A 27,727-nucleotide genomic window follows, 5' to 3' on the forward strand; every position below is an offset into this window, starting at 1 on the left:
GGTTGGGGAAGGAAGCTTGTCCCCTACCGCTAGCATTGTCTGATGGAAATTTTTTCAACATATTTTCCACAATGACCTTCTGGAATAGCAACATTTTAGAAGACCTCTTCACCTCAGAAAGATGAGATTCAAAGTTCTCTATGTAGCGTGGGGCTAGCAGAGTGGACAACCAGTACTCTTTTTTGGCCTAGATGAATGTAACGTGAGTGTCACGGGAAATGCAGCAATACATAAAATCAGCCATATGTGCCAAGCTTCATACAGCTAACTCTTCCCTTTCTCTACCAGGATGATGACTCTCCATCTCCTCCTCCTCCTTCCTCTCTTCCTGCTCATTTCCATCCTCAGCCCATCCATGTAGGATAGACGGGATGAAGGTTGTGTGGTTACTAGCCTCTTTGTGCTAGCCACCAGCTCCTGTGCCTCCTCTTCCTCAGCGTCCACCTCCTCATTGTTGCCCAATCCATGCTGAGCAGATGAAATCAGGCTTGGCTGACTACAATCTCTCTTTGTTATGGCTTTCTCCATCCCCACCTGGTACGCATGTAAAGCTTGTAAAGTTTAGTTGTGAGCAGTGACTCTTTAAGTAGGCACAGAAACTGGATAGTTGTGCTGACTATGGCATCATCGGCGCTCACCATTTTTGTGCAGTCTTCTGGCTGATGGGGATGACGTGCTCTGAGATAGCATATCAGATATGAGAAGGAGCAGGAGGGAGTGCAGGGACTGCTGTAGGAGGTGGAGGAAACCCTGATTGAAATTGGGCCAGCAATCCTCGGCATCAGGAGCACATGCGCTGTGCCAGGGTGTGACTCGGCACCAGCCTCAATGTTCACACCAGTGTGCTGTATGGGAAATGTGGCATCCTTGGCCACATGCGCTTGTCCACATATCGGTTGTTAAGTGGACCATGCCGGTAAGTGTGTTGGTAAGGGCACTGGTAATGTTCCTGAACATGTGCTGGTGCAAGACAGGGACTACACACTTGGAGAAAAAGTGGTGGCTGAGGACCGAGTACCGAAGGACAGCTACCAGCATGAGTCATCTGATATCCTCCATGTCTACCACCCTAAATAGCAACATTACCATGGCAAGCAGCCTGGAATTGTGCCAATTTAGCTTTTGGGCCTGTGGCTGGGAATTTTCTTTTTTGTTCCAAGGCCTGGGGTAAGGACAGCTGAAAGCTGTGCTAGGACAAGGATTTGTAAGTGCCTGATGATGGTAAGTCAGAATGTGCAAGGATAGGTCCTGGGCAGGCATCATCTTCACCAGTGTTTTGGACCGGGGATTGGGAAGCACCTAGCACAGGGGAGAAGCAGTGATGTCATCCGATAGCACCAATTGTGGACCCAGGCATTTGGCTCACTGAGTCAGTTGCTTACATGACATGTGCCTGATCTGTTGTGAATTAGACTTTTTGGCTCCCTCTTGTGGTCACTAGTGGTATGACTCTGGGATTGTCTTTTTTCTGTTTGGCACTCACCTGGGTCGTTAGTCCAGGGGTGTCGCTATATTAACTTCCTGGATCCTTAGTCCAGTGCCTGGCATCGTTGTTATCAGATCCTTCTGTTGCTCCTGTCTGCTGGTCCTGGCTCTTGCAAAATTAAGCTAAGTCTTGCTTCTTTGTTTTTTGAGTTACTTGCTTTGCTACTATTTTTGTCCAGCTTGTACTAAATGTGATTTCTGACCTTGCTGGAAGCTCTAGGGGGCTGGTGTTCTCCCCCCGGCCGTTAGACGGTTCGGGGGTTCTTGCATATCCAGCATGGATATTTTAATAGGGTTTTTGCTGACCATATAAGTCATCTTACTATATTCTGCTATTAGCTAGTGGGCCTCTCTTTGCTAAATACCTAGCTCATTCTTATGTTTGTCTTTTCCTCTTACCTCACCGTTATTATTTGTTGGGGGCTTGTATCCAACTTTTGGGGTCTTTTCTCTGGAGGCAAGAAAGGTCTTTCTTTTCCATTCTAGGGTTAGTTAGTTCTCCGGCTGGCGCGAGACGTCTAGAAACAACGTAGGCACGTTCCCCGGCTACTTCTATTTGTGGTGCTAGGATTAGATATATGGTCAGCCCAGTTACCACTGTCCTATGAGCTGGTTTTTTGTGTTTGCAGACTTGGTATTTATTCCTGAGACCCTCTGCCATTGGGGTCATAACAGTATGCCAGGCCAACATTGAATGTTTAATGCATTGCAGAAGTGGGATATAAGAAAGGAAATTCTGAATTTTTTTTTTTTTTTTCCTCTCTTCCTCCCCTTTACCTCTGAGTGGCTTGAGCTTGCTGCAGACATGAATGTCCAGACCTTGATTACAAGTGTGGACCAGCTTGGTGCTCGTGTGCAAAGCATACAAGATTTTGTTACCAGTAGTCCTATGTCTGAACCTAAAATACCTATTCCTGAACTGTTTTCTGGAGACCGATTTAAGTTTAGGAATTTCAGGGATAATTGTAAATTGTTTCTATCCCTGAGACCCCGTTCATCTGGAGACTCAGTTCAGCAAGTTAAAATTGTTATCTCTTTTTTATGGGGCGACCCTCAGGATTGGGCCTTCTCGCTAGCGCCAGGAGATCCGGCATTGGCAAATATTGATGCGTTTTTTCTGGCGCTCGGATTGCTTTACGAGGAACCCAATCTTGAGGTTCAGGCAGAAAAAGCCTTGCTGGCTATTTCTCAGGGCCAGGATGAAGCTGAAGTGTATTGCCAAAAATTTCGGAAATGGTCCGTGCTTACTCAGTGGAATGAGTGTGCTCTGGCCGCAAACTTCAGAAATGGCCTTTCTGAAGCCATTAAGAATGTGATGGTGGGTTTCTCCATTCCTACAAGTCTGAATGATTCCATGGCGCTGGCTATTCAAATTGACCGGCGTTTGCGGGAGCGCAAAACCGCTAATCCTCTGGTGGTGTTGTCTAAACAAACACCTGATTTGATGCAATGTGATAGAATTCAGACCAGAAATGAGCGGAAAAATCATAGACGTCAGAATGGGTTGTGTTTTTACTGTGGTGATTCTACACATGTTATTTCAGCATGCTCTAAACGCCTAACAAGGGTTGTTAGTCCTGTCGCCATTGGTAATTTGCAACCTAAATTTATTTTGTCTGTGACTTTAATTTGCTCATTGTCCTCCTACCCTGTTATGGCGTTTGTGGATTCAGGTGCTGCCCTGAGTCTTATGGATCTGTCATTTGCCAAGCGCTGTGGTTTTGTTCTTGAGCCGTTGGTTAATCCTATCCCTCTGAGGGGTATTGATGCTACGCCATTGGCGGAAAATAAACTGCAGTTTTGGACACAGGTAACCATGTGCATGACTCCTGAACATCGGGAGGTGATTCGTTTTCTTGTTCTGCATAAAATGCATGATTTGGTCGTTTTGGGGTTGCCATGGTTACAGACTCATAATCCAGTCTTGGATTGGAAGGCAATGTCTGTGTCAAGTTGGGGCTGTCAGGGTATTCATGGTGATTCCCCGCCGGTGTCTATTGCTTCCTCTACTCCTTCGGAAGTTCCTGAGTATTTGTCTGATTATCAGGATGTGTTCAGCGAGTCCAGGTCCAGTGTTCTGCCTCCTCATAGGGACTGTGACTGTGCCATAGATTTGATTCAGGTAGCAAATTTCCTAAGGGAAGACTATTTAATCTGTCTGTACCTGAGCATACCGCAATGCATTCGTATATCAAGGAATCTCTGGAGAAGGGGCATATCCGTCCTTCCTCTTCCCCTCTTGGTGCGGGATTCTTTTTTGTGGCCAAGAAGGACGGATCTTTGAGACCTTGTATTGACTATCGGCTTTTGAATAAAATCACTGTTAAATTTCAGTATCCTTTGCCTCTGTTGTCAGACTTGTTTGCCCGAATTAAAGGTGCCAAGTGGTTCACCAAGATAGATCTTCGTGGTGCATACAACCTTGTGCGCATTAAGCGAGGAGATGAATGGAAAACCGCGTTTAATATGCCCGAAGGTCATTTTGAGTACTTGGTGATGCCTTTTGGGCTCTCTAATTCTCCTTCAGTGTTTCAGTCCTTTATGCATGATATTTTCCGGAAGTATCTGGATAAATTTATGATCGTTTATCTGGATGATATTCTGGTTTTTTCTGATGACTGGGACTCGCATGTAGAGCAGGTCAGGATGGTGTTTCAGGTTTTGCGTGAGAATGCTTTATTTGTTAAGGGCTCAAAGTGTCTCTTTGGAGTACAGAAGGTTCCCTTTTTGGGGTTTATTTTTTCCCCTTCTGCGGTGGAGATGGACCCAGTCAAGGTCCGTGCTATTCATGATTGGACTCAACCCACGTCAGTTAAGAGTCTTCAGAAGTTCTTGGGTTTTGCTAACTTCTACCGTCGTTTTATTGCTAATTTTTCTAGCATTGCTAAACCTTTGACGGATATGACCAAGAAAGGTTCTGATGTTGCTAACTGGGCTCCTGCAGCCGTGGAGGCTTTCCAGGAGTTGAAGCGCCGGTTTACTTCGGCGCCTGTTTTGTGCCAGCCTGATGTCTCACTTCCCTTTCAGGTTGAAGTGGATGCTTCTGAGATTGGGGCAGGGGCCGTTTTGTCGCAGAGAGGCCCTGGTTGCTCTGTGATGAGACCTTGTGCCTTTTTCTCTAGGAAGTTTTCACCTGCTGAGCGGAATTATGATGTTGGCAATCGGGAGTTGTTGGCCATGAAGTGGGCATTTGAGGAGTGGCGTCATTGGCTCGAGGGTGCTAAGCATCGTGTTGTGGTCTTGACTGATCACAAAAATTTGATGTATCTCGAGTCTGCTAAACGCCTGAATCCTAGACAGGCCCGCTGGTCATTGTTTTTCTCCCGTTTTGACTTTGTGGTCTCATATTTACCAGGTTCAAAGAATGTGAAGGCTGATGCTCTTTCAAGGAGCTTTGTGCCTGACTCTCCGGGAGTCGCAGAACCAGTTGGTATTCTTAAAGAGGGAGTTATCTTGTCAGCCATTTCTCCGGATTTGCGACGTGTGTTGCAGAGATTTCAGGCTGGTAGACCTGACTCTTGTCCACCTGACAGACTGTTTGTTCCTGATAAGTGGACCAGCAGAGTCATTTCTGAGGTTCATTCCTCGGTGTTGGCAGGGCATCCGGGAATTTTTGGCACCAGAGATCTGGTGGCTAGGTCCTTTTGGTGGCCTTCCTTGTCACGGGATGTGCGGTCGTTTGTGCAGTCCTGTGGGACTTGTGCTCGAGCTAAGCCTTGCTGTTCGCGTGCCAGCGGGTTGCTCTTGCCCTTGCCTGTCCCGAAGAGGCCTTGGACACACATTTCCATGGATTTCATTTCAGATCTCCCGGTGTCTCAGGGCATGTCTGTCATCTGGGTGGTATGTGATCGCTTTTCTAAGATGGTCCATTTGGTACCTTTGCCTAAGCTGCCTTCCTCTTCCGATCTGGTTCCTGTGTTCTTTCAGAATGTGGTTCGTTTACACGGCATTCCTGAGAATATTGTGTCTGACAGAGGATCCCAGTTTGTTTCCAGGTTCTGGCGATCCTTTTGTGCTAGGATGGGCATTGAGTTGTCGTTTTCGTCTGCCTTTCATCCTCAGACTAATGGACAAATGGAGCGAACTAATCAGACTCTGGAGGCTTATTTGAGGTGTTTTGTTTCTGCGGATCAGGATGATTGGGTGACCTTCTTGCCATTGGCTGAGTTTGCCCTTAATAATCGGGCTAGTTCCGCTACATTGGTTTCGCCATTTTTCTGCAACTCTGGTTTCCATCCTCGTTTTTCCTCGGGACATGTGGAGCCTTCTGACTGTCCTGGGGTAGATTCTGTGGTGGATAGGTTGCAGTAGATCTGGAATCATGTGGTGGACAACTTAAAGTTGTCACAAGAGAAGGCTCAGCGTTTTGCCAACCGCCGCCGCGGTGTGGGTCCCCGACTTCGTGTTGGGGATTTGGTATGGCTGTCTTCTCGATTTGTTCCTATGAAGGTCTCCTCTCCTAAATTTAAGCCTCGCTTCATCGGTCCTTACAAGATATTGGAAATCCTTAATCCTGTGTCCTTTCGCTTGGATCTTCCTGTGTCGTTTGCCATTCACAACGTGTTCCATAGGTCTTTGTTGCAGCGGTACGTTGTACCTGTGGTTCCTTCTGTTGAGCCTCCTGCTCCGGTGTTGGTTGAGGGCGAGTTGGAGTATGTGGTGGAGAAGATCTTGGATTCTCGTCTCTCCAGGCGGAGGCTTCAGTATCTGGTCAAGTGGAAGGGCTATGGTCAGGAGGATAATTCCTGGGTGGTTGCCTCTGATGTGCATGCGGCCGATTTAGTTCGTGCCTTTCACGCTGCTCATCCTGATCGCCCTGGTGGTCTTGGTGAGGGTTCGGTGACCCCTCCTTAAGGGGGGGGTACTGTTGTGAATTAGACTTTTTGGCTCCCTCTTGTGGTCACTAGTGGTATGACTCTGGGATTGTCTTTTTTCTGTTTGGCACTCACCTGGGTCGTTAGTCCTGGGGTGTCGCTATATTAACTTCCTGGATCCTTAGTCCAGTGCCTGGCATCATTGTTATCAGATCCTTCTGTTGCTCCTGTCTGCTGGTCCTGGCTCTTGCAAAATTAAGCTAAGTCTTGCTTCTTTGTTTTTTGAGTTACTTGCTTTGCTACTATTTTTGTCCAGCTTGTACTAAATGTGATTTCTGACCTTGCTGGAAGCTCTAGGGGGCTGGTGTTCTCCCCCCGGCCGTTAGACGGTTCGGGGGTTCTTGAATATCCAGCGTGGATATTTTAATAGGGTTTTTGCTGACCATATAAGTCATCTTACTATATTCTGCTATTAGCTAGTGGGCCTCTCTTTGCTAAATACCTAGCTCATTCTTATGTTTGTCTTTTCCTCTTACCTCACCGTTATTATTTGTTGGGGGCTTGTATCCAACTTTTGGGGTCTTTTCTCTGGAGGCAAGAAAGGTCTTTCTTTTCCCTTCTAGGGTTAGTTAGTTCTCCGGCTGGCGCGAGACGTCTAGAACCAACGTAGGCACGTTCCCCGGCTACTTCTATTTGTGGTGCTAGGATTAGATATATGGTCAGCCCAGTTACCACTGCCCTATGAGCTGGTTTTTTGTGTTTGCAGACTTGGTATTTATTTCTGAGACCCTCTGCCATTGGGGTCATAACACTGATCATGATGGTGGTTGTTAAGTTCTTAGTGGTCATGCCCATGCTGATCTAGGCATGGCACAGGTTGCAAATGGCCATTTTGTTACTCTCAGAACTCTCTTTAAAACATCGTAAAATGGGGAACACCTAGCTCTTTGACGGAGAAATGCACGAGTCTCAGTGCCCTGGGGAACATTTTCCCACCTTCTCCTTCTGGTCACCTCTTCCTGTACATTTCAGTGCTGCTGATCTCTCCCCCTCAGCGCTGCTCTCCTCCCTCTGCATGCCAGCTTTAAAGGTTGGGTCGGTGACTTCATCACCCACCACATCATCTTCCACCACAACACCCTGGTCCTCCTGACTTCATGACTTAAAAATAAGACTTTGTAACAACTGTGTCTCATCATCATTTTTCTCCTTATCACAAATTTGCCATTCCCCACTGTCATGTTCTCATGGCCATGGCTGCTCTAAGGATTGTGCATTATTAAACAGCATGTCCTACTGTCCCCCTTGGAGCATGCAGGTTGAGATGCTCCAATCAAGAAATTATGTTGTAAAGAGCTTCTTTGGAGTGTCCTAGTGTTTGATAACAAGTCTCCTGGGACTCAACATTTCTGGAGGAAGGCAGATCAGGGTGTGGATTAAGTGATCCAGACTGTAGGCTGGGGAGACTGGTCCATGTGGAAGACTGTTTGGTGCTGCCAAGCCTGCTGGCAGTATCTGCTATCCACCCGACCCCTTTTCACCCTGCTCTGGCTTCAGAAGTCGTGTACCATGCCACCCTGCAAAGTGGGACAGGAACTAATGAGAGAGAATATACTCATTACTCGAGATTTCCCGAGCACGCTCGGGTGTCCTCCTAGTATTTTTTAGTGCTCGGAGATTTAGTTTTCTTCGCCGCAGCTGAATGATTTACATCTGTTAGCCAGCATAAGTACATGTAGGGGTTGCCTTTCGTAGGGAATCCCCACATGTAATTAAGCTGGCTAACAGATGTAAATCATTCAGCTGAGGTGAGGAAAACGAAATCTCCGAGCACTAGAAAATACTTGGAGGACACCCAGGCGTGCTCGGGAAATCTCAAGTAATGAGTATATTCGCTCATCACTAACAGGAACCTATGTGTCAAGGAAGGTCATATTTCTTGTGGTCCAGCAACAGGTGCAGTTGCACCCCACATCCTCGGCACCTGCGTGTACCATCTTCAGCACTTCCACTTCCCTATCCCTTAACTCATACCTTACGCATTTGGTAATTGCTAGGTCTCTTGAAGCCAAATATTAGGTGTCAGGATTCTCCTGCTGCATGGGATAGATCCCAAGCATTGTCTGTTGCTGTGGTCTCCCATTCAGGTCCGGCTGAGGCGGGTGCTGCTCAGCACAGACGTTGGTCCCAGCATCTTGCTAAGGCTCGTGATATTCACTTGGATACTTCTGGCTACCCAGCCAAGTCTATGGTAACCAGTGATATTCTGGTCAGCCCTGCACTCCGAAGTCTAAGTCAAGAGATCACCTTACTGAGCATGTCCGTGATTTGGCGTCTTCTCATTGGTGGTCAGGCGTTAGCTGCTCTGGTGATAGGGTGGCTCCGGATTGGCTCATGGGCAATGTCATGGCTGGCTCAGCGTGAGTGTTTGGGGTGGAGCCTAGGGTTTAAAAGGGCAGGCACGCTAATATAACTTATGCTGTGGTGTTTGTGAGTGGATACTCTACCACTGTTTCCATATGACGCTCCATACACTGAGAGTTCTTACTTTGTCATGTTGGGTTAGGACTGAGCAGCTACCCCTTGGCTTAGCATCTGTTTCCCTTATATGTGCGGATAGCACAGCTGAGTTACAGAGCAAGTCCAATCCACAGGCTACACCTCTCAGGGAAAGCATCAGGGCTTTGCACCTAACGTCACATTAGTTCTTTCCTTTGGCTCAGCATCTGTTTATTCTTGTGTGCAATTGACACAGTGTAGTTGCAGAGCTAGCGCAACCTACATGCTATTTCCCCCGTGACGTTTAACAGGGTTTAGCCTCTTGCTTACTTCTAGTAGTATCATTCTGTGCTGGGTACTTTGAGTTCTGTTCACACTGTGTGGCGTTTAACACAGTGCCGTAAAAATAATCGCTAGCTGTTTAGTTCCACCATTGTTCACAAGCAGCAGTTATCCATCCCTGCACGGTGGACCCTGGGTTGCGATTGCACTTTATTATTTATTTTTATTTAGTGCAATCCCCCAACCCTAACACCAAGTTGATTTTTAATAAAAGAAAACAAATGGTCCCCTGCAGCAATCAAAGCGGTTTTAGGGAGTTTACTCCACTGTAATGTAACAGAAAGGACCCAAAAGTGTATGGATCATAATCAAATTCAATCCAGAAAAATGTTTCAATGTTTTTTCTCAGTTTGAGAGATCACAGAAATGTTCACAGACCACATAATGCTGTATGGCTGAGAAACAAAAGCCTACAAAAAATGGAAAAGCTTTTTATCAGTTTTAGAGATCGCAAAAATGTTATCAGACCACATAACACTGTATGGCTGAGAAATGGATGCCTACAACATTTTGGAAAGCATTTTCTCAGTTTTGGAGATCACAGAAATGTTCACAAACCACATAGCAGTGTATGGCTCAGAAACGGAAGCCTAAATTTTTTTTTAAAGCTTTCTTTCAGTTTTATAGGAGGCAGAAATATGGCAGCTGTTTCTCAGTTTTAGGCTGCCGTCACACTAGCAGTATTTAGTCAGTATTTTATATCAATATTTGCAAGCCAAAACCAGGAGTGGAACAATTAGAAGAAAAGTATAATGGTCTCAATTGACCTCTTTGGGACTGATTTTTAGTACCCATACACATTTGATTGCTCTGTATGAGCTAATTGTTATTTAGTGATCTTAAAGTTATATTAAGTGGCTTACTTTTTTGGTTGCTATGTTTTTCTCTTGACTGATTGATATTTAAAAGGGAACAGCCCTACTTGGGTCACACTGGCACTTTTTCTTGCTAGTTGTCATTTTCTGCCCTCCTTCCCACTAGTACTCGGGATCTTGGTGTCTTACACCAGTTATCCATTAAATTGCTTTATTAATTATTGTATTTATTATGTATGGTGTTGTATGATAAATGTGTTTTGAATAAATATTGAATTTTATCCTTGGGACGTTTGGCACTCTTTTTCTTTTTGTTTGTATTAAATAGGACTAGGCATTAAAGTTTGAATTCGAACACTGCCCATTGCTCGCTGAGTAACGAGCATATCCATGTCCCACCGAGTATCACTGAGCACGTTGGCTCATCTGTAATTTCCATCAGTTTTCTTTTTCAACCAGCACAAACTGATAAAACTCTGACCAAACTCTATTGGTAAAAACTGACACACTGACCACACTCTGCATACAAAAACACTGATGGAACTGGGACAATTTTTTCTGCATAAGAAAAATCACTGACATGTGTAGGGGGCCTCAGTGTGTGATCTACATGCAATGTATGCCAACATCACTAGAAAAGACGCTATTAACGTGCAGATATAGGGTTAATGTTCAGGTTAAAAGTGTTATTAACTTGTACGTAGCCCAACGCTATTTGGAGAAAATTAACACATTCGGGTTTCAGTCACGGGGTAGGGGCCAGCCCAAATGCAGAGTCAGTGTCAGCCAGAGTCGGTTGTCCAGTTACCGCCACCGCTCTCTATACACAGAGTGATAACTGAACATGCATCAGTGCCACCCCACCTGATTCAATAAAGCTCATTTTCTCCCCGCAGTGTTCAGCTAACTGAGAGCACCTGACATGTTAGTAACACTATAAACCTGCAGATTAACCTCATATCTACAGGCTAATAGGGTTTTTTCTCGTGACAGGTTCCCTTAAAAAAATCCAATTTTGTTTTTGAAATGCAGTTTTTTTAGAACTTTTTTTTTAAAAAATCATACAAAAATAAATGTTTTTAGTGTTAGTCTGGTGAACTGTAGTAAAAAAAGGCAACACGTATCCAGTGTATGAATTTACCTTTTGTGGCCATACTGCAAAGTAAATTCATCTGCAATAAATGTGTATACAAGACTGCAAGGGAAATTGGCTATGCTAATCCTCCTAGATGCTTTTGTGGCTTGATCTCACTAGTGTTAAACCTGAGGTCCACTAAATCAGTGCTTCCAAACTGCCAATGTGGGTATTACTAGTGAGACGGTTTCTACTTAATGGTGGGACATACTGTAGGTGGAGAAGCCATTTTCATAAAAGAGATCTTTTTATTCAAGCAGACACCCCTTAAATTTTGGTACACATAGTGAGATCTTAGCCGTAAAAGTGTGAGAAGCTTTGCTCTTATACAGATGGTCAGGTGAATAGATACAAAATGACAGAATAAACATGAGTTTGAGTTAACTTTTAAATTCTATTCTAATTGAGCTTATTTTTATTTCTGCAGTTGAACCTACCACTATTCCAGGTAATATAAACTATTTATTTATCTTGTTGAAACATTTTAAAATTGAACTGTTTAAACCATTCAAAAATCATTTTTTTATTTAGAGAACAGAACCAGGTTAACTCATTTCAAAGTGAACTTGGATTTCACAAAGTCAGTGTCTTTGCTAACAGCACTTTTTAGATGACACGATAGTATATCCATATCAATCTGGACAAGTTTTTGCCAATGTTCCAATCTGCTGAGCCAGAAGTCCATGGGATCAGGGTTTAAGGTATCAGCTGGAGAAAGGACATAGGTGGAAAAGCTTTCTTCGCAAAAAAATATGCCTGTCTGCAGAAAACTTTACAATATCTACATTGTTGACTTATTTGGGGCCTATTTGAGTATCATTATTACACTGAATTTAAGAGAAAAATAAAAGAGAAACATAACATTCTTTTTAAAAGAACTTTTTCATATCTAAGAAAATTTTCAACAAGCCTCGCAGATAGCCAAAACCTTATTAGAGTCTCAGCCACTTTTCAATATTATCTATTACAAGAAGCACGTAAGACTATAATCAGCTTGTGATTGCAAAAATGAAAATCATAATTGTGATAATGTGACCACTGCTAAAAGTAGTAGTGACAGTTTGAAAAGCTTTGTGCTCTTAGCCAGATGGTGAGATAAGCAGATGAATAAACAACAGCAGAAGAAATGTGAGTTTGCGTTAACTTGTAAATTCTCTTCTAATTGAACTTTTATTTCTGCAGTTGAACCTACAACTATAGAAGGTAACATAAACCATTTTTTTTGTAACATTATGAAATTAAACTGTAATGAACTGTTTACCCCATCCAAAAATAATTTCCTTATTTAGAGAACAAAAACAAGTTTGCTGTTTCAAAGTGAAGACGCAACGACTCATTACCAAGACGTTAAGAAATAATCCTTAGTTTAGGAGCAGTTTCATATCTCTGTATGCTGAATTGGGTACTTCTCCCAGCAGCAGTATAGTATACAGATACTACGCACTGGAAAAACACAAGAGTCTGGGTGTCTAGTGGGTAGTGGCAACAGCCGCATTGTAAATATTAGGAAAGGGCAGGGCAAGAGATGTCTGGCAGAATAGGATAAGCTACAATACTCATTGGCAGCAGTAGTACAGTATAGATGATATGATGGACAAGAAGTAGATGACAGACTTGGGGGGAGCCACTTGCACTGGTGGCAGCAGAAATGTGTGGAAGACAAAGAACAGGCCAAGCAGACAGCATGTTTCATCTCATCATTGGCATCAGTATTGGTGAAATGAAAGCTGCCATCGATCCATGCTTAAACTATTTGTACAGATGTAAATTTCTACACAATTCTGGAAGGTGACCTGAACTGATTCGATATGACAAAGCCAACGAGTGCAGTGGATAATCTCTCTGACAGCATACTGGAGTTGGCACTTACTAGTATGCCCATAGAAAATTAGGAGAGTTCTTGCGAATGTTCCAATCTGCTGAGCCCAAAGTCCATGAGATCGCATTTCTAACTGAGAAAGGGCACAGGTGGAGAAACAGGTTTTAACAAAAGTTATTATTTGGTGTCGAGGCCTTTCTCTGTCTGCAGAAAACTCTACTTTATCTACATATATGGCTTGTTTTGTGCCTATTTTATTGTTAAGCTGTATTTAAGAGACAAATATAAAAGAAATGTAACATTCTTTTTCAAAGAAGTTGTTCATCAAGGAGACTTTTGTCTTTGCAAATCCTAACTAGAGTCTCAGCCACTGTTCAATAGAAACTATTATACGAAGCAGGTGAGACTGTAGTCGGCTTCTGACCACAAATATGCAAATCGCATATCTGTGATCACATGGCGACCAATAGGACCAGCAAGTGAGCCAAACCCTAACAGCATGAACATTTTGCACTGTTAGGATTCGGCAAGCTGCTGAAAATTTCCTCAGGTGAACAACCACTTTAATGTTGGCGTCCAAAGTGAGGCTTCAGTAGAAAAAATTTAAGATGCTTTGCACTTTTAGCCAAATGGTCAGGAAAATAGATGGATAAAGAAAGAGAGAAGAAATACGAGTCTGAGGTAACTTTAACATTCTTATCTAATTAAGCTTATTTTTATTTCTGCAGTTGAACCTTCCACGATTCCAGGTAACAAACTAAATATTTGTTATTGTTGCAACGCTATAAAATTTAATTGTTTGAACTGTTTATGCCATCCAATATCATTTCTCAGCACTGGCAGCAGCAAAAAAGTGTAAACGACAACAAACAGGGAAGCAGATGACATGGCTGACCATTGGCATCAGCTGTGGGTGAATGAAAGTTGGCATTGATCCATGCCTCATTCATTCTTACAAATATAAAATTAACCCCACATATGGAAGATAATCTGATCCAATTGGATGCGACAAAGCCACCAGCTGCACTGAAAACCCCCTGACATCACACTAGAGGTAGCTCATGATAGTATGACTATAGCAAACTGAACCAGATCTGGCCAATGTTCCAATCAGAAATCCATGGGAACTGAGTTCACGGTATCTGCCAGAAAAAGGACATGAGCAGAGAAAGAGAAACTTTATCTGTCTGCAGAAAACTAATATTATACTGAATTTAATAGAAATAAAAGAGAAAAGTAATATTCTTTTGTTTAAAAAAAGTTGCCTATCCCTAAGGAAATTTTTGTCAACCCCTACACCCTGCTAAAGCCTCAACTACTTTTGTAATAGAATCTATTGAATGAAGAAGGTGAGGCACTAGTTGGCTTGTGACCGCAAATATGCAAATCTCATATTTGTGATCATGTGACGACAGCTGCAACCAACAAGTGGAGCCGAATCTTAGCTTTGTGTAAACCCATATTCCGTTACGATTCGGTAAACTGCAGTCCTTGTTGGAAATGTCCTTGGGAAATAGTGAGACATTAATAGTAAGAATTTGAAAAGCTTTGCCCTCCTATCCAAATGGCCAGGTAAAAAGATGGGGATATATAGATGGAAAAAATTAGTCTGAGTTGGAGTTAACTTTTAAATAAGTTACTTTCTAAATTGCACCTATTCTTATTTTTGCAATGCAAACTACAGTGACTTGAAAAAGTATTGACCCCTTTGACTTTTAGTTATTTTTTACATTACAACCTCTGTTTAATTATGTTTTTAATCCGATTTATGTGTGAAGCATCAGAACTAAATGGTCTATGAGAAAAGCAAAGACATATCTGTAAGTAGAGATATCTCTAAGTGCAGGGATATGACTGGCAGCCTTTGGCAGCAGTAGTACATATAGATCACATAGCAGCCAGAAAGAAGATGACTAACTGGCCTAGGGCAATGGGCATTGGCTACAGCAGAAAAGTTTAAACAATTTAAACATTGGCATCAGTTGTGGGTGAATTAAAGTTGGCACAGATTCTTGCCTAAATGAATGCCACAAATGTTAAATTTTCCACACTTGTGGATGACAACCTGATCTGAATGAATGTGACTGAGCCACCAGTTTTGGAGAATTTCCTCTTTGACAGAACAATTTAGTTGGGACATGATAACACGCAAAGCAAACTCGACCAGTTCTTGCCAATATTCAAAGCTGCTGAGCCAGAAGTCCAAAGGATCAGGTCTTAAGGTATTTGCTGAAGAAAGCACACAGGTGGAAAAGCAGATTTCAAAAAGTGATTATTTGATCCAGAGTCTTTCACTCTTTGCAGAAAACTCTACTTTATCATTATCATTGGCTTATCTTGTACCTGTTTAATTGTTATATTGGACTTAAGAGACAAGCAAAAGGCAAATTACATTCTTTCTAAATATGTTGTCTATCCCAAAGGAAATTTTCTAAAAGATCTGCAGCTTGTCAATTCGTAACTAAAGCCTCATTTGCTTTTCAATAGAATCTATTGAACAAAGCAGGTGAAGGATCTAGTCAGAAGGTGACCTAAAAAATGTAAAATGCATATTTGCAATTGTGACGACTGCTGAACCGAGCAAGTGGAGCTAAATCCTAATGGTGTGTACATTCCATCTAGTATGATGCAGCAAGCTGCTGTGCTTGCTGAATATTTCCTCAGGTGAACAGTGGCTTTAATTTTTGCTCGCATAGTGAGACTTAGTAGTGAAAGTATGAGGAGCTTTGCACTCTTAGCCAGATAGTCCGGTAAATAGATGGGTACACAACGGCAGACGAAATATGAGTTAGCGTTAACTTTTAAAATCTAATCTAATTGAACTTATTTTTATTTCCTTTATTTCTGCAGTTGAACCTACAACTATAGAAGGTAAGAAACTAGATAAATATTTTGTAACATTATAAAACTGAACTGTTAAAGCTATCCAAATTTCATCACTTTATTTAGAGAATATGACTAGGTATGCTGATATCAAAGTGAAGAAGCAATGGCTTGTCACCAAAATTTTAAAAATGATCTCTATTGTTGAAGCCATTTTATGTCTGTGAATGCTCAAGAGAGAACACTTTCCAGGATTTAAGTATACCTATTCTACACAATGTGCGAAAGCAGGAGACATGTGTTGGTACCTAGCGGCAATGGCAGCAACTGCATAGTATAGAATAGGAAAGGACAGGCTCAGAGATGCCAGATGGGTAGGGACAGCTCTGGCCATCCTTGGCCACACTAGGGCAGTATAAATAACATGGTAGAAAGTAGATGACTGGCTGGGCTAGGGCCATCAGAAAAATGTAGACGGCAAAAGACAGACGAGCAGATGGCATGGCCGATCTAATCATTGGCATCAGTTGGGGGTAAATGAAAATTGGCATAGATCCGTGCCTATATCAATATTACAAATGCAAAATTTTCCACGCTTGTGGAATATAACTTGGTCCAAATGGATTTTCCTAAGCCCCTGGCTTTGCTGAATATCTTCTCTGACAAAACACTAATGGTGGGACATGATATTATGCCCAAAGTAAGCTGGATCAGTTCTTGCCAATATTCCGATCTGCTAAGTCAGAAGTCCATAGAATAAGGATTCAATGTATTTGCCCGAGAAAAGACACAGGTAGAGAAGCAGTTTTCAAAAAGTGATTATTTGATTCAGATGCCTTTCACTGTCTGCAGGAAACTCTGCTTTATCAACATCATTGGCTTATGTTCTGCCTGTTTTTATTGCTATACTGTATTTAAGAGACAAACAAAAGACAAAAGTTTCATTCTTTTTAAGTACCATGTTCGCAATCCCTAAGAAAATATTCAGCAAGCCCTCAAGTTTTCCAATCTATTGAATCTATTGAACAGAGAAGATGAAACTGTAGTGAATTGTGACAGCAAATATGCAAAAGAATATTTGAAATCAGGAGACAACTGCTTGAATCAGTAAGTGGAGCAAAAACCAAGTAGTGTTTGTTTTCCACACTATTAAGATTCAGCAAGCTGTAGTGCTTGAGGAAAATTTCCTCCAGTGAACACCCACTTAAATTTTGGAGTGCATATTGAGGCCTCAATAGTAAAAATGTTAGAAACTTTGCACTCTATACCAGATGGTCAGGTAAATAGATGACTAAACAAAGGCATACGAAAGATGAGGTTAGCATTAACTTGTAAATTCTATTATAATTTAGCTTATTTTTAATTCTGCAGTTGAACCTACCATTATTACAGGTAACAGAAACTATACTTTTTTCCAATCTTTGTGAAGTTTAACTGCTTGAACTGTTTAAGCCATCCAAAATAAGAGAAAATAATCCTTATTTTAGCAGCTGTTTCATGTCTGTGCATGCTTTAGGGGGTATATTTCCCAACAGCAGTAGAGTATACCTATACAACACACTAGACAAACTCAGGAGATGTGTGAGAGTATCTAGCTGTAGTGGCAGCAGCTGCATAGTATGAAATAGACAAAAGTAGTTCAGAACATGTCAGGCAGTGTATGGCACTGTCTAACAGCCCTTGGCAGCAGCAGTACAGTATACATTATACATTATAAAGTTTTCCCCTGACCCACGTCCTGTGGACTGAGAGCAATGAAACTTGGCACAGTTATTAGTCTCCTCTCCATAAGTGCCACCAAAGGGCACACACTTTTCCCATCTCTTTAAGCAACTGTAAACAACTCACTTGTAGAAGTCGACAGGTTGCTTCAAAAGCTACGTTGTGACTTTGGAAATCAGAGTCTCATCATCTGTAAAATGCTTGCCTGATGGTGAGAGGTTAGGTGAATAAGGGGGATCCGGAATTTCAAAGTCACAGCCGCATGCTTCCATTTGGGCAACATGTGTGAACTGGTGTATTATCTTGCAGAAGGTGGACACCTGTGGTGAGCATGCCATGTCTCTTGGATTTGATGGCCTCCGCAATTTCCGCAGCAGTGTAGTATGCCCCAGTGATCATGGTACCCTTTGCTAGGAAATCCATCAATGCTACTCCTTGCTGGTTCAAAAATACAGTGAGCATAACCTTGCCTGGAGGCTGTGAGTCATGATGGTTCCATTGCATCGACTGAACTTTAGTCTCAGGATCATAGTGATGGACCCAGCTTTCATCCTGTGTGATCAATCTGTTGAAAAAGTCCTTCTGGTTTCCATGGCACATCATCAATAGAGTCTGAACACATTTGACTCGTTCCTGTTTCTGGAAAGGTGTGAACAGCCAGGGAACCCAGCAAGCGGATGCATGTGAAGATGGTCTTGGATGATTTTTATCCACGGACCCCACACTAATCTTGACATTTTGAGCTAGGTGAAGAATGGTTATGCAGCAATTATCCAAAATGGCCACTTCCACTTGCTGGATGGTGTGTTAATCAATAGCAGAGTGGAGTCGCCCTGGAATTGGAGCTGTTTGCACCAAAGTCGGACTACATTTGAATTTACGATGCCAGTTCTTGACTACATCATATGATGAGGAATCATTGCCATAAACCTCTTTCATCTCATCGAACGTCTCCTTTAGTATGCGACCTTTCAAGTAAAGGAACTTGATGACTGCTCTGTATTCCACTGTGTCCATTATCAAACCACACACCACTTCAGCACCTGTAAAATATAGACTGTTATCGGTTCTGAGTTGTAAATTGGCACATAACTCATTGTAAATTGGCACATAACCGATAGAGACTTATATCATTACACATGTGCAGTTTCAGCATCCTGTGATAACTAGAAGTGGGTCAGGGGAAATTTTTAATGAATGCCCCTTGAACAATAGATGATTGATGGTAGCAGAAAAGTGTAGAAGCCATCAGACAGGCATGCAGATGGCATGGTCTTTCAAATCATTGGCATCAGCTGTGGATGAATGAAAGTTGGTACAGATTCATGGCAAAATCAAGTTTTCCACACTTGTGGAAGATACCTCTATCCAAGTTGATGTGAGAAAGCCACTGGCTTTGCTGAATACTCTCTCTGACAGCACACTGGGGACATGAAAATATGCCTAAAGCAAACTGGACCAGTTCTTACTAGGGTTGAGCGAAACGGATCGGTCATTTTCATAAGTCGCCCACTTTTGGCAAAGTTGGGTTTCATGAAACCCGATCCCAGTGTGGGATCGGCCATGCGGTACACAATCTTCACGCCAAAGTCGCGTTTCCTATGACGCTTAAAGCGCCATTTCTCAGCCAATGAAGGTGCACGCAGAGTGTGGGCAGCGTGATGACATAGGTCTTGGTCCCCACCATCTTAGAGAAGGGCATGGCAGTGATTGGCTTGCTTTCTGCGGCGTCACAGGGGCTCTAAAGGGGCGTTCCCGCCGACTGCCATCTTACTGCTGCTGATCTGAGCATAGGGAGAGGATGCTGCCGCTTCGTCAGAAGCAGGGATAGCGTTAGGCAGGGTAAATTAACCCAAAAACCGCTTGTGCTGTAGCGATTTCCACTGTCCAACACCACCTTTTCTTTGCAGGGACAGTGGAGGCTAGATTTCTGTGCAACAGCTCTGTAGGTTATAAGGCTCCCTGATAGCTGTGTTGCTGTGTGTACGCCGCTGTACAAACCAAATCTGCATCAGTGCCAGTCCTGTGTGTGGCATCTGTCTTTCATTTTCTGCCACAGAAAACCTACTGTATAACAGTGGGCCTGATTTCTTCACAATTCTCCCAGAAAAAAAAAAAACAAGTGGGAGATTAAGATTGGCAAATCTGCATCAGTGCCAGTCCTGTGTGTGGCATCTGTCATTGTTTTTCTGCCACAGAAAACCTACAGTATAACAGTGGGCCTGATTTCTTCACAATTCTCCCAGAAAAAAAAAACAAGTGGGAGATTAAGATTGGCAAATATGCATCAGTGCCAGTCCTGTGTGTGGCATCTGTCTTTCTTTTTCTGCCACAGAAAACCTACAGTATAACAGTGGGCCTGATTAAATCACTTGTCTCCCATATCCCAAAAAAAAAATAAAATAAAGGGAGAATAATCTTGCCAAATCTGTGCATCTGTGCCAGTGCTGTCTGTGGTATCTGTCAGTCATTTTGTGCCACAGGAACTATACTGTGATATAGTGGGCCTGATTAAATCCCTTGTCTCCCATATAAAAAAAAGAGGGACATTTCTATTGTCAGTGTGTGCATCTGCGTCAGTCCTGTTAGTGTCATATCTGCCAGTCTCTTTCTGCCAATCAAACTGTGTAGTGTAATACAGTGGGCCTGATTTTTCCCTGCATTCTCCCACACATAAAGAGGACATTTCTATTGCCAGTGTGTGCATCTGCGTCAGTCCTGTTAATGCCATATCTGCCAGCCTCTTTCTGCCAATCAAACTGTGTAGTGTAATACAGTGGGCCTGATTTTTCCCTGCATTCTCCCACTCATAAAGAGGGAGATTTCTATTGCCAGTGTGTGCATCTGCGTCAGTCCTGTTAGTGTCATATCTGCCAGCCTCTTTCTGCCAATCAAACTGTGAAGTGTAATACAGTGGGCCTGATTTTTCCCTGCATTCTCCCACACATAAAGAGGGAGATTTCTATTGCCAGTGTGTGCATCTGCATCAGTCCTGTTAGTGTCATATCTGCCAGCCTCTTTCTGCCAATCAAACTGTGAAGTGTAATACAGTGGGCCTGATTTTTCCCTGCATTCTCCCACACATAAAGAGGGAGATTTCTATTGCCAGTGTGTGCATCTGCATCAGTCCTGTTAGTGTCATATCTGCCAGCCTCTTTCTGCCAATCAAACTGTGTAGTGTAATACAGTGGGCCTGATTTTTCCCTGCATTCTCCCACACATAAAGAGGGAGATTTCTATTGCCAGTGTGTGCATCTGCGTCAGTCCTGTTAGTGCCATATCTGCCAGCCTCTTTCTGCCAATCAAACTGTGTAGTGTAATACAGTGGGCCTGATTTTTCCCTGCATTCTCCCACACATAAAGAGGGACATTTCTATTGCCAGTGTGTGCATCTGCGTCAGTCCTGTTAGTGCCATATCTGCCAGCCTCTTTCTGCCAATCAAACAGTGTAGTGTAATACAGTGGGCCTGATTTTTTCCTGCATTCTCCCACACATAAAAAAGGGAGATTTACATTCACAACAAGTTCACGTACACCTTCTACCTGGTTTTACAGGACCACATAACGGTTGTTAGTTTGGTAACATTTTTCCAAGAATGAGGAAGTCTGGTGGAAGAGGTCATGGCCGTGGGCGTTCATTGCCAGCTGGTAATGATGGTAGTGGTGGTGGTCGTGGAGCATCAGGTGGTCGTGGGAAAAGCAATATAGCCCCTAAGTCTCGAGTTGTTGAGCTTGCGTCATCGTCTGGCTACACAAGGCCTCGAAGGCTCCCTTTTCTGGGAGTAGGAAAACCGCTTTTGAAGACGGAGCAGGATGAACAAGTATTGGCTTTCATTGCTGACTCTGCCTCTAGCTCCTTCGCCTCCTCCTCGGAAAGTGCCAAATGTCAGAGCAGTGCATCGTCAGTGGATGCTCCCGGTCAGGAACAAGTCGCTTCCTTGTGTCCTTCACCCAGAACAACAGTGAAGTATGCGTCAGGCGACACAACAGGTTACTCCATGGAGCTCTTTACACATACTGTGCCTGGGTTAGAAAGGGAAATTGTTAACAGGCCATGCCCATTACAAGATGAATCGGACATGGAGTGCACAGATGCACAGCCACAGCCAGATTATTATGCTGTTCCTTTGACTCAGATCAGAACATTGCCCTCTCAGTGTACTGATCCAGAATCTGACCCCGATGAGACTATGGAGCCCCGTGACGAAAGCTATAGCACCGGCTTACATGGTGACCCAGAGGAAGGTGCACAGGACATAGAAGAGGAGGTCATAGATGACCCAGTTGTTGACCCCGATTGGCAGCCATTGGGGGAACAGGGTGCAGGTGCCAGTAGCTCTGAAGCGGGGGAGGAGGAGCCGCAGCAGGCATCAACATCGCAACAGGTTCCATCTGGCAGGCCCATATCTGGCCAAAAATGTGTGGCAAAAACAAAACCAGTTGTAGGACAACGTGGCCATACGGTTAAAGTAGCTCAGTGTGCAATGCCTGAAAAGGTATCCGATAGTAGGAAGAGTGCAGTCTGGAATTTTTTTAACCAAGATCCCAATGATCAGTGCAAAGTCATCTGTAAGAAATGCTCAAGGACCTTCAGCAGAGGTCAGAATGTTAAAAATCTAAATACAAGTTGCATGCGTAGACATTTAACCACCATGACCTTGCAAGCCTGGACAAACTACCAAACGTCCCTTAACGTTGTAGCACCCTCTCACAATGAAGCTAGTCAGCAACGCGACATCCCTTTCCTCACTGTAAGCCCACCGTTTACCACACCACCTTCAGGTAATGTGGCGGTTTCATCGCAAGGCCAAAGCAGTCAGGGAATCACCAGGTTTGTGGTAGGAAAAACTGTATGTAGGGCAACAGCAAGAATACCATCACCAACCCTCTCTCAGTCACCCATGTCCACCGGCACCCCCGCTAGTTCCACCCTATGCAGCTCTCCAGTCCAGCTCACCCTACATGAGACTCTCGTTAGGAAAAGGAAGTACTCATCCTCGCATCCGCATACACAGGGTTTGAACGCCCACATTGCTAGACTAATCTCATTAGAGATGATGCCCTACCAGTTAGTTGAAAGCAAAGCTTTCAAAGCCCTGATGGACTACGCTGTACCACGCTACGAGCTACCCAGTCGACACTTTTTTTCCAGAAAAGCCATCCCAGCCCTCCACCAGCATGTAAAAGACCGCATTGTCCATGCGCTCAGGCAATCTGTGAGTAGAAAGGTGCACCTGACAACAGATGCATGGACCAGTAGGCATTGCCAGGGGTGTTACGTCTCCATCACGGCACACTGGGTTAATGTGGTGGATGCAGGGTCCACAGGGGACAGTAATATTGGGACAGTTCTACCTACCCCACGGTCTAGGAAACAGTTGGCTGTAGGCGTTCGTCACCCCTCCTCCTCCTCATCCTCCAGCAGAAGCGAGAGCTCATCCACAGACCGCAGTCGCACAACCACTCCATCCGCAGCTGCCACTGTTGCACACGAGGTGTCCAATTATGGAACAGCTAGTGGCAAGCGTCAGCAGGCTGTATTGGCAATTAAGTGTTTGGGCGACAACAGACACACCGCGGAAGTTCTGTCTGAGTTCTTGCAGCAAGAAATTCAGTCATGGCTGGGCACTGTACATCTTGAGGCAGGCAAGGTAGTGAGTGATAACGGAAGGAATTTTATGGCTGCCATAGCCCTTTCACAACTGAAACACATTCCTTGCCTGGCTCACACCTTAAACCTGGTGGTGCAGTGCTTCCTGAAAATTAATCCAGGGTTACCCGACCTGCTGCTGAAAGTGCGCAGACTTTGCTCTCACATCCGCCGTTCGCCCATACACTCCAGCCGTATGCAGAACCATCAGCGGTATTTGAACCTTCCCCAGCATCGCCTAATCATCGACGTTGCAACAAGGTGGAACTCCACACTGCACATGCTTCATACATTGTGCGAACAGAGGCGTGCTGTTATGTATTTGTGGGAGGATACACATACACGGGCAGGCAGTTGGATGGCAGACATGGAGTTGTCAGCTGTGCAGTGGTCGAAGCTCCAAGACCTGTGTCAAGTCCTTCAGTGTTTTGAGGAATGCACACGGCTGGTTAGTGCAGACAACGCCGTAATAAGCATAAGCATCCCCCTAATGCGTCTGCTGGTGCAAAGTTTGACGCACATAAAGGAGCAGGCGTCTGCAGCCAAGGACGAGGGAAGCCTTGATGACAGTCAGCCATTGTCTGCTCAGGGAAGTCTATAGGACGAGGTGGCGGGTGAAGAGGAGGAGGAGGAGGAAGATGATGGGGATGTGTATTTTTTGGATGAGGAAGCTTCTCAGGGGGCAATAAAAACTGCTGGTGGTGCAAGGCCGGGTTCAGGGTTTTTGAGGGAGACAAGTGACGTTGATTTGCCAGAAAGTGCTCCTCAACCCAGCATATGCACTGACTTGACAACTGGAACATTGGCCCACATGGCGGATTATGCCTTGCTTATCCTCAAAAGGGACCCACGCATTATAAAAATGATGACCGATGACGATTACTGGTTGGCCTGCCTCCTTGATCCTTGCTATAAAGGCAAATTGCAAAATATCATGCCACATGAGAACCTCGAACAGATATTGGCAACCAAACAAGCTACTCTTGTAGACCGTTTGATTCAGGCATTCCCAGCACACAGCGCCGGTGATTGTTCTCACACAAGCTGCAGGGGGCTACATGGCAGAGGTGTTAGAGGTGCACAAATCAGAAGTGGCGTAGGACAGAGGGCATTTCTGACCAGGTTGTGGAGTGATTTCGCAATGACCGCAGACACGACAGGTACAGCAGCATCAATTCAAAGTGACAGGAGACAACATTTGTCCAGTATGGTTACTATCTATTTTTCCTCCATTACCGATGTTCTCCCTCAACCGTCATTCCCCTTTGATTACTGGGCATCCAAAATAGACACCTGGCCTGAATTGGCCGAATATGCATTGCTGGAGCTTGCTTGCCCAGCAGCTAGTGTGCTATCAGAAAGAGTATTCAGTGCTGCTGGTTCAATACTGACCGAAAAAAGGACTCGTCTGGCTACCCAAAATATTGATGATCTAACTTTCATTAAAATGAACCACTCATGGATTTCAAATTATTTTGCCCCACCTTTCCCGGCTGACTCCTAGCTTTCCTGTTAAAAGGTCTTGCTTTGGGACTGGTGTTAAGGCCCCGTCTCACTAAGCGATTTACCAACGATCACGACCAGCGATACGACCTGGCCGTGATCGTTGGTAAGTCGCTGTGTGGTCGCTGGGGAGCTGTCACACAGACAGCTCTCTCCAGCGACCAACGATCAGGGGAACGACTTCGGCATCGTTGAAACTGTCTTCAACGATGCCGAAGTCCCCCTGCAGCACCCGGGTAACCAGGGTAAACATCGGGTTACTAAGCGCAGGGCCGCGCTTAGTAACCCGCTGTTTACCCTGGTTACCAAAAAAAACAAACAGTACATACTCGCCTTTCGGTGTCCAGGTCCCTTGCCGTCTGCTTCCTGCTCTGACTGAGATCCGGCCGTACAGTGAGAGCAGAGCGCAGCGGTGACGTCACTGCTGTGCTCTCACTTCTCACTGTACGGCCGGCAGTCAGTGAGAGCAGGAAGCAGACGGCAAGGGACCTGACGGACATCAGAAGGCGAGTATGTATTGTTTGTTGTTTTTTACATTTACGCTGGTAACCAGGGTAAACATCGGGTTACTAAGCGCGGCCCTGCGCTTAGTAACCCGATGTTTACCCTGGTTACCAGTGAAGACATCGCTGGATCGGTGTCACACACACCGATTCAGCGATGTCAGCGGGGCCTCAACGACCGAAAAAAGGTCCAGGCCATTCCGACACGACCAGCGATCTCACAGCAGGGGCCTGATCGCTGGTACGTGTCACACATAGCGAGATCGCTATGGAGGTCGCTGTTGCGTCACAAAACTTGTGACTCAGCAGCGATCTCGCTAGCGATCTCGCTATGTGAGACGGGGCCTTTACTGACTGTTCCAATCTCTTAATTTGCAGCTGCTGTTTGTCCAGCATACGACATGTTTACACATCCCTAACTGGCCTAACTCCCCCCACGGGGCCGTGGTCTCGCCACTTGTAGCAAGCACCCGTCAGAGTGCCGTTTGTCTAAAGAGGTGGGTGTGCCCACTTTTGGTCGACGGCACTGGCACTGGGTCCCTCATAGTACAATGAAGTGTCTCTGGCGGTGGTGGCGCGCACCTAACGTCAGACACACCGTTGTAACATGAGGGGCCCTGGGCTTGTACCGCCGGCCAGGAGAGAGTGTCCCCCCTCAGGTCAAACAGTGCTCTACCACTTGCAAAATTATCTGTCGCTGCTCCACCACTGTTTAGTCTATGCGCTGAAATCCTTCAATGGCTGGCACAGACAATAACAATCTGTTGACATGTATGATGCTAGTTAAAATAGTCAGGGGCCCTGTCCTACATTTACACCAGTAAATACTTTGCGCCAAATTACAATGTCTGAAAGTCAGCATAGGAGCACACCCCTGTACCTAAGTATGCCACCCTTTTTTTTTTTTGGTTTTGTTTTTTTTTGGGAGACATTAACATCTATTTAGTTTTTGGGAGTACTTACTGTGTCAGACACTCCTTCCAATTGTCCTCCGCTGACCACACCAATGCTGCCTGTGTACCCCTGTAGCCAAATTTAAGCTGCATAGAGCCTATTTTAGTATTTTGGGCCTAGAAAGTCTGTCTGCGGTCCCTCCTTCCAATTGTCCTCCGCTGACCACACCAATGCTGCCTGTGTACCCCTGCCACATAATGGAAGCTGCATAGAGCCTATTTTATTATTTTAGGCCTAGGAAGTCTGTCTGCGGTCCCTTCTTCCAATTGTCCTCCGCTGACCACACCAATGCTGCCTGTGTACCCCTGTAGCCAAATTTAAGCTGCATAGAGCCTATTTCATTATTTTGGGCCTAGGAAGTCTGTCTGCGGTCCCTCCTTCCAATTGTCCTCCGCTGACCACACCAATGCTGCCTGTGTACTCCTTCCACATAATGGAAGCTGCATATAGCCTATTTTATTATTTTAGGCCTAGGAAGTCTGTCTGCGGTCCCTTCTTCCAATTGTCCTCCGCTGACCACACCAATGTTGCCTGTGTACCCCTGCAACCAATTTAAAAATGCATAGAGTCAACTTTTTTAGTTAACACATACTACCTTTGTCTGTCTGCGCCACTCAATCACACTGTCCTCCACTGAAAAAGCTGAGCTTCAACCTTCAGGCTCTCATTAAGTAGTTGTTTATATAAGACAGCAGTTGCCCTACTACTTTGGTTGGGGCCTAGTAACGGTGTCTGCTGCTCCTTGGTGTTCTCCTGCTCCTTGGTGTTCTCCAGGTTTCCTTGTCTGAGCTTCAACCTTCAGGCTCTCATTAAGTAGTTGTTAATGTAACACTGCAGTTGCCCTACTACTTTGGTTGGGGCCTAGTAACGGTGTCTGCCGCTCCTTGGTGTTCTCCTCCTCCTTGGTGTTCTCCTCCAGGTTTCCTTGTCTGAGCTTCAACCTTCAGGCTCTCATTAAGTAGTTGTTAATGTAACACTGCAGTTGCCCTACTACTTTGGTTGTGGCTTAGTAACGGTGTCTGCCACTCCTTGGTGTTCTCCTCCTCCTTGGTGTTCTCCTCCAGGTTTCCTTGTCTGAGCTTCAACCTTCAGGCTCTCATTAAGTAGTTGTTTATATAAGACAGCAGTTGCCCTACTACTTTGGTTGGGGCCTAGTAACGGTGTATGCCGCTCCTTGGTGTTCTCCTCCAGGTTTCCTTGTCTGAGCTTCAACCTTCAGTCTCTCATTAAGTATTTTTTAATGTAACACTGCAGTTGCCCTACTACTTTGGTTGGGGCCTAGTAACGGTGTCTGCCGCTCCTTGGTGTTCTCCTCCAGGTTTCCTTGTCTGAGCTTCAACCTTCAGGCTCTCATTAAGTAGTTGTTTAGATAACACTGCATCAGGCCTACTAGTTTGGTTGGGGCCTTCTAACGGTGTCTGATGCTCCTGGGTTTCCTCCTGTTTGTTTTTCTTGAGCTTCAACCTTCAGGCTCTCATTAGGTAGTTGTTAATGTAACACTGCAGTTGGCCTACTAGTTTGGTTGGGGCCTAGTAACAGTGTCTGCCGCTGCTTGGTGTTCTCCTCCACTGAACACAGCAGTGCCGCCTGTTTCCTACTGTTACCAATTTAGAACTGCATTTAGCCTAGTTACTTATTTGGCCCTACTCACTGTGTCAGTGTC

General features: G+C 44.6%; 1 protein-coding gene across 1 annotated transcript in view; it reads left to right on the forward strand.

Annotated features, from left to right (window-relative positions):
• LOC143807533 (scavenger receptor cysteine-rich domain-containing protein DMBT1-like) overlaps positions 1–27,727 on the forward strand; it is a 430,549-nt gene that overhangs the window by 191,506 nt on the left and 211,316 nt on the right. Inside the window, exons 16-18 of the mRNA XM_077289172.1 lie at positions 11,518–11,538; positions 12,273–12,293; positions 13,638–13,658. Of these exons, the coding sequence (XP_077145287.1) occupies positions 11,518–11,538; positions 12,273–12,293; positions 13,638–13,658 (63 nt within the window). The remainder of the gene's footprint in view (positions 1–11,517; positions 11,539–12,272; positions 12,294–13,637; positions 13,659–27,727) is intronic.

This window comes from Ranitomeya variabilis, chromosome 2 (assembly GCF_051348905.1).
Source record: "Ranitomeya variabilis isolate aRanVar5 chromosome 2, aRanVar5.hap1, whole genome shotgun sequence".
NCBI classification, from domain to species: Eukaryota; Metazoa; Chordata; class Amphibia; order Anura; family Dendrobatidae; genus Ranitomeya; species Ranitomeya variabilis.